This window comes from Cebus imitator, unplaced genomic scaffold (genome assembly GCF_001604975.1).
Source record: "Cebus imitator isolate Cc_AM_T3 unplaced genomic scaffold, Cebus_imitator-1.0 Scaffold70, whole genome shotgun sequence".
Classification (NCBI taxonomy): domain Eukaryota; kingdom Metazoa; phylum Chordata; class Mammalia; order Primates; family Cebidae; genus Cebus; species Cebus imitator.
Genome location: NW_016107385.1, coordinates 3,310,708 through 3,317,184, shown reverse-complemented (window position 1 = coordinate 3,317,184; position 6,477 = coordinate 3,310,708). Strand labels below are relative to the sequence as shown.

Below are 6,477 nucleotides of genomic sequence, written 5' to 3'. Positions count from 1 at the left end.
CAGCCCCATAGTGGAGGTGGGGCAATGATGTGGAGAGATGGGACAGGGTGGCGGGCGGATAAGCCAGGCCCACCTGCTGCAGGACTCTCTGGATGTCTCTTCATCCTCATCATCATCACTGTCTGGGAGGCGATAGTCCTGGAGGGTGACTTGAAGAGGGAGAGACAGGAACAGGGGAAGGGGGAGTGACGGTGAGAGATTTCACCTGAGTGGCTGCCCTCCTGCCTCCCAGAAGTGGTTTGGTTCCCGGGGGCACTTATTCCAGAGCTGAGAAGGCTCTTCAGCCACCTTGATGAGACCTGTCTCTGCCTGCCCCAGCCGTACAGGGCTGGGCCATCATTGAAGCAGGCCTCAGGGCTGCGTTAGGGGCAGGAACAGAAGCCTCAGCCCCTGAATGGACTGAAAGTCCCCTGCCCTCATGGCTGCCCCTGACTCCTCACCCGCTGCTTTGCTCCACCATCTTCCTTGTAGCTCTGGGCTGGGCTCAGCAGATCTCTGGGCACAGGTACCCCTAGCACCTCACTCAGCCCTGCCAGGGAGGCCTTGACCCAGGGACACCAGTGGGCAGCTGCTCACGAGCCTTCACCTCTCTCGGGGTCCTGTCCCCGCAGCACGGCCAGTCGCTTGGCCAGGGCCAGGATCCGTTCCTGCCTCGTGTTCTCCTCCCGCAACTCAAGTGCTGCCTCAGCCAGCAATCTGCTCTTCTCTTCCTCCAGGGACCAGCTGGCTGGCCCCTTGGAATTAGTGCTCCCTGGGCCACCCTGGTTGAGGTCATTCTGGAGAGAAGCAGCTGGAAAGGGCAGTGCCATCAGGGAGGCAGAGACATTCCAAGATCTCTCCTCAGAAGCCATTGAGCCCATTTCTCAACCCTTTCTAATCACGGATCATCAGCTTTTTGATCAGCACTAGCACCTAATGGTTTCTATTACAAATAAAATCAGTATTCCTCCATTTTGCAAATGTAAAAAGCTAGTAATCTTAGCCATGTCTTTTTCAACTACATCTGCCTGATGTTTTAACATTCTGCCCTTAGGGTGGGTGTCCTGTGGTTTGAGAATCACTGCCCTAAAGGATCGGCAGGTCTCTGCCTTTCAGGGCAGGATGAAGAGGTACCACAGACAGCGTGCTAGGCGCTCTCTGTACTGACACAGATCAGCACAGAAAGGGCAATGGAGGAAGCTAACAGCTTGTATATCACTGGGCAGGAAGAATTTTGCCAGACTAGATGTGGCTCTGACACGGTCACCTTCAATTTAGCATTTCAGAGCAAGAGGTTTAAAATCACAGTTTAGGTTTAAGTCTCGGTTCTGCAGCTTAATAACTGTGTGACCTTGGTCAAGTTCCTCAAGCTCACCAGGCCTATTTCCTCATTTATGAAAAAGAATAGTATATACCTTACAAGATTTTGTTTTTTTAAAACAGTGTCTTACTACGTTGCCCAAGCAGGTTTCAAACTCCTGGGCTCCAGCTATCCCCCCTCCTGCCTCTGCCTCCTTAAGTGCTTAGGATTACAGGTGTGAGCCACCACACGTGGCCTCATGAGATTATTGAGGATATTCAATGAGATTGTGCCTCTAAAGGATTTCTCAATCTTTGTAATTCTTCCCTGTGATATGCTGTCCTGTGCCACCACAGATTTAGTAGCATCCCTGGCTTCTATCTTCTAGGTGCCAGGAATAGTCTCTGAGTTGTGACAACCAAAAAGTCTCTAAACGTTGCCACAAGTAGCCTGGGGGGCAAAATCATCCTTCGCTGAAAAATACTGCTCTGACACCTTCAGACAGCACTGTCTAATAAAATGTTCCACGATGATGGGAACATTCCATATCATGTTCTTTATCTGAGCTGTCCAAGATGGTAGACCTGAAGCCCATGTGGCTGCTGAGCATTGAGATGTGCCTGGTGCTGCTAAATAGCTTCTACCTCCTTATCAACATCATGACTGCAGAGAATATTCACTGAGTGCTCACTATGAGTCAGGTATGGTCCCAAGCACTTACTGGTTTTCTCATTTACTCCTCAAGACCTCCCTGTGAGGCAGGTTTTTCCATACATACCTTCATTTTACACATGAGGAAAGTGAGACTGAGGTCAAGTAACTTGTCCAGTGTCACACAGCTAATACGTGGTAGAACTGGGAATCACTGATTCTAAAGCCCGTGCACTTAAACACTAGGCTTGCACTGGCTCCCTGTAGAGTAAGCACTCAATGAATGGTCTTATAATGTTGATCACTCTCTGATTTATTTTCATCTCCCAGGGGGTGAATAGCAGAGCCTCTCCCATCTGGGGAAAGAGGTAGGGCAGGTTCCTGGGGAGCCAGTGGAGGGGTTACCTGGGCCGCCTCCTTTCCAGCTTTCATCGATAGCCACCTCAGCTGCCAGCTGCGTTAGCAGATCCTGTGTCTGCTGGGCTTGAGTCCTGGTGTCTGGTGTGTGATGTGCCTGTCCAGATGAGGGAACCTCAGTGGAGAGCAGGGGTAGCCCAGAAGCAGTCTAGGTCAGGGATGGATGCTAAGGAGTTCTCAAAGCCCAGGGAAAGGAGACAGATTTAGGGCCCACATAATCAGTAGGTCTGGCAGTCCCCAGTAGGACCGAGGGGCCACTCTTTCCTGCCCTACCCAATCCTGCTGTTTGTCCCTGGTCTCCTGGTCTAGTAACAGACCTGAGGATCAGGAGGTAGGGGTGGGAGGCTTTGTCAACTCCTTCAAAGTACAGAAAGCACAAAGGTTGCTGCAAAAGTAATTGAGGTTTTTGCAATGAAAAGAAATGACAAAAAAAGCAATTACTTTTGTACCAACCCCAATACCTGTATCTGGGCTTCTGCTGGGTCCTCACCCTAGTTCCCTCACTTCTCTCCAAAGCCATAACACTCACCAGCTGGGGGGTTTGAGAAGGTGGAACTCTGCCCTGCAATGCCGCAAGCCGGGCCTCCATTTCCTGGGTGGAAGGGATGGAACCCTGACGTTCATCCTTTAGCGCAGCCAGTCGTGCCTCTATCTCTGCCTGTGAGGGGACTAACTCTGCAAGTGGCATGGGAGGAGCCTTGTAAGGGCCAGAGGCATCTCAGTCCCAGAAGCCCTGGTCCTCTAGGCACCCCCACCTGCCCCCACTCACTGGGCTTGTTCTCCTGGCGGAGTCGTGCTAGGCGCTCAGCAATGATCTGGTCTTGTTGTGTCAGTCCCCGGCTCTGGGAAGTGCCGGACTTCTGTTTGGCTTCCAAGGCTGCCACACGCCTGGCAGGATATGAGATAGAAGCTCTTGAAGAAGGCAGAGGGGAGGAGTGAAGATACCCACTCCCTGTTTCCCACTCAAAACATATCATTTCTGGATACCTAGGGAGGTGTCCAATGGGCAATCTTCTGTGGCCCTCACTCATGTCACCCTGCAGCCCAACTTGGCTGACCAGTGAGAGGGTCCAGCTGAGAGTAAGCTCTACCAAATTCTTGTCCTGGGGAGAGGGCTGATGAGCTGCTTTACCAGTAGAAGAGGGCAGTCAGGAACCAGAGAGGAGAGCCTTCTCCTGATACTGTGCTCATTTCATCTAAAAGATGTGGGGGAAGATCTTTCCCTATGGCTCCCTTAACCTTTCCCCAACCCTCTTTGTCTTTTTCTCTTTACCACTTACTTCTTATAGTTCTGAGGTGGTGACCACTTGGAGGCATTGGCAGGAGAAGATCCTCTACAGAGAAGAAATCTAGTGTTAGAAGTCCTGTCATCCCACCAGGCAGTGCCCCCCACTCCAAACACTTCCTGGGCTGACTCTCACCGCAGAGTATAAGCTGTAAAGGCTGACCAGATGCCCACTACCACACTTGGCTGAACGTTCACCCATGCCTGCCTCTCACCTGGTCAGGATCTCATGGCACTGCTTGCAGACTTTCTGTTGGGTGTTCCCAGTCCGAGGCACTGCTGCACTGAAGCTTAGGCAGCCTGAACAGAAGGCCCTGCCACAATTCTTACAGCCGTACTACAAGAAACATAAAGCAGGAAGATCCACCTCTCACCCACCCCTGCAGGCTGCTCCCAGGGAATCTCCAAGCACACACAGAGAAGGCACTTAAGTTATGACCAGCTGCTGAGAGGAGGAAGAGGAGTAGGGCCCCTAAGGCCTAGGGAGAGACAGGAGTGGAGGGTAAAGCAATTCCTCGGTTTCCAGTACCTTATTCAAGCCAAATAAAGCTTTATGCAAAATTCCCATGCTTTCTACCCTGTCTTCAATTCCCTGACCCAGGGGTGTAGAAGATAGATAGATAAAGCCCAGTATTTCAGGCCATTGACTCTTCCACAATGGAGAATCAGAGACAGGTCAGAGCCCATGCCTCCCCTGCTCTTGCAGAGATGGAGGGAGGCTTGGCTCAGGACCGGATAACAATAGCCTCCATTTATTAAGCACTTACTGTGTGCCAGGCAGTAAACCCAGTACTTAGCATTCATCATGTGATTTATTCCTCACAATTTACACACATTATTTTACTAAATCTTGATGTCTACCATGATTATCCTTATTTAGAGGGGGCCAGAGAGGTTACATAACTTATCCAAACCAAGGTAACCCCGTCAACAAGACAGCAGAGCTCAGGTTTGAACCCTGACTCCAAAATCCAGGTTGGTAAACCCTACACGGTCCAGCCTTCCTTCCTGACATTAATTTACTCCATCTGGTTCCGACATCTCCTGGTCAGAATCCCTGGCCACAACCAAGGCAGAGGGAACCTGCGGTTTACTGGAGCAATCTGGCAGGTCTGTGATAAGGACAGGACAACTAGCCTTTGCCATGGTGCCCCGGAGGCAGGAGGAAGTGTGGTAATCAAACTCAAGCGACCTGGAGAAGGGCAGGCTGCGGAATGGGGAAAGTTTCAGAGCAGAGAGAGTAACGAGCTTGGTGTGATGCACACCGAGTAGCGAAGGAGCAAGGTGTCTAGAAGAAAACTGCCAGATGCTACAGTGAGCCGACAGAAGACAGTAGCTTTGCAAAAACGACGGAGCGCGCTTTACTGTTTATAGGGAACTCTCACCTCCAGCACTTCAGCGGACCCTCACATAAACCCCGAAAGCGAGGGAATGTTAGCCCATTTTGCAGAAATGGAAACAGAGGATCAATGACTTCATCAAAACCACACAGCTGGAAAGAGGCCGTAAGACCAAGTCTTTGGACAGCAAGTCCCGCGCTTTTCCCTCCACTCCTCCCTGGCCCTGCAGCCCTCGGGGAGAGAAGACTTGCCTCCTTCTTGAAGAGGGTGAACTTGACAGCGCAGCCGTAGCACCTACTCTCCATGGTGGCTCCCAGCGCCGCAGGGTCTGAAGAGTTGAGGTCACGCTGGCCAAGTCCTGAGCCCCTTGGACCCTCAGCCCAGCTCCGCCCTTCCCTTCCCTTCCCTGCCCCGCCCTGCCCCACCCCACACGCCCACTAGCACTGTCAGGCCGCAGCCTGGAGCAGGGAATCCGGACGCTCATCCGCAGCCAGTGTACCGCAGTAGCGGGAGCGGGGGCTGCTGGGAATCGTAGTTCATTCATGACTGCCGGCCTTCCTCAGAGTCAGTCAATCCTGACCCAGAACACAATTCCCAGAGGGCTAGGCGCCACTCGGAGCCGGCAGTCTCCACTCGCGCTTAGACTCCTGGGAGTTGCAGTACGATTGCATCAGGCGGGAACCATGGCCGTGACCAAGGAGCTCTTACAAATGGACCTGTACGCGCTGCTAGGCATTGAGGAGAAGGCGGCGGACAAAGAGGTGAGAACAGTGGCGATGAAGGCTGATCCTGAGAGGCCCGGTGGCCCTTCCTGTCCTGGCGCTTCGCCCGCGGCTGACATCCGCTCTCCAGGTTCGGTCGGGTCCTGGGCGGGGAGCGAGGGTCGGCCCTATGGCCTCCGTAGGCGGGCTCCTAGACATTAACTGGACTGTACGACGGCCTCAAGAGGAAGTGGGGCCCAGAGAGCTCTTCTCGCCGCGCGGCTGTGCTCTCCCTGTGTGCCCGGGTGAGGCTGCAAGCAAGGGAACGCTAGCGTCCTCTGCGCCTGCGCAGTTTCGGCCTCCGGTTTTGCCTGTCTTGACTGTGACAAGAGGTGCCTCGTTTCAGTCTCTCCTGAAGGCTAATTTAATTTCTCCACCTACATCCTAGGGCGAAAGAAAGGTCAGATCTCAAGGCCTCTCAACTCCCTTTACATGGCCCCTTGCCAGTGTGACCGACGACCCTGCTGTCTTTTCTTTTCCACTCTACCCCATTGACTCTTTTCCAGTAGCTGATGCCCTTCTCAGCATGTGCTAGTTAGTGGGCTAAAAGCAGGAGGATCCGAAGTTTAAGGCAGATGGCCTAGAGTTCCATGTTACTTTAGGTGTTGTTAAATATGCCAGGGAGTGAAACACTGAGCGAGATGGACTTAAGATTTCTGTTACCTCCCCCTGGATCATGGTGGTAGTTTTAACAATACAGGAAGGAGAGGTGTTCATCATAGGAAAATTAGTGCCTAGTTGAGC

General features: G+C 52.5%; 2 protein-coding genes across 6 annotated transcripts in view; one reads left to right on the top strand and one right to left on the bottom strand.

Moving 5' to 3' along the window:
• The window catches only part of ZFYVE19 (zinc finger FYVE-type containing 19), a 7,437-nt gene extending 1,499 nt beyond the window's left edge, over nt 1–5,938 (bottom strand). For 2 of the 4 annotated variants that reach the window (XR_001826028.1, XM_017530973.1), the window contains exons 1-8: nt 5,224–5,466; nt 3,848–3,969; nt 3,628–3,681; nt 3,117–3,235; nt 2,877–3,022; nt 2,336–2,444; nt 587–790; nt 74–149 (exon numbers count right to left, since the gene is read on the bottom strand). Coding sequence is in view for 3 of the 4 variants with exons in the window: in XM_017530973.1 (XP_017386462.1) it covers nt 74–149; nt 587–790; nt 2,336–2,444; nt 2,877–3,022; nt 3,117–3,235; nt 3,628–3,681; nt 3,848–3,969; nt 5,224–5,277 (884 nt within the window). In the remaining variant the exon portion in view is untranslated. Of the gene's footprint in view, nt 1–73; nt 150–586; nt 791–2,335; nt 2,445–2,876; nt 3,023–3,116; nt 3,236–3,627; nt 3,682–3,847; nt 3,970–4,715; nt 4,840–5,223; nt 5,467–5,688 lie in introns of those variants that run through there. The other 2 variants (XM_037739437.1, XM_037739436.1) reach the window with 2 other exon arrangements.
• The window catches only part of DNAJC17 (DnaJ heat shock protein family (Hsp40) member C17), a 45,151-nt gene continuing 44,170 nt past the window's right edge, over nt 5,497–6,477 (top strand). For both annotated transcript variants that reach the window (XM_017530975.2, XM_017530974.2), the window contains exon 1: nt 5,497–5,733. In XM_017530975.2, coding sequence (XP_017386464.1) covers nt 5,515–5,733 — 219 coding nt within the window. In that variant the 5' untranslated portion in view covers nt 5,497–5,514. The remainder of the gene's footprint in view (nt 5,734–6,477) is intronic.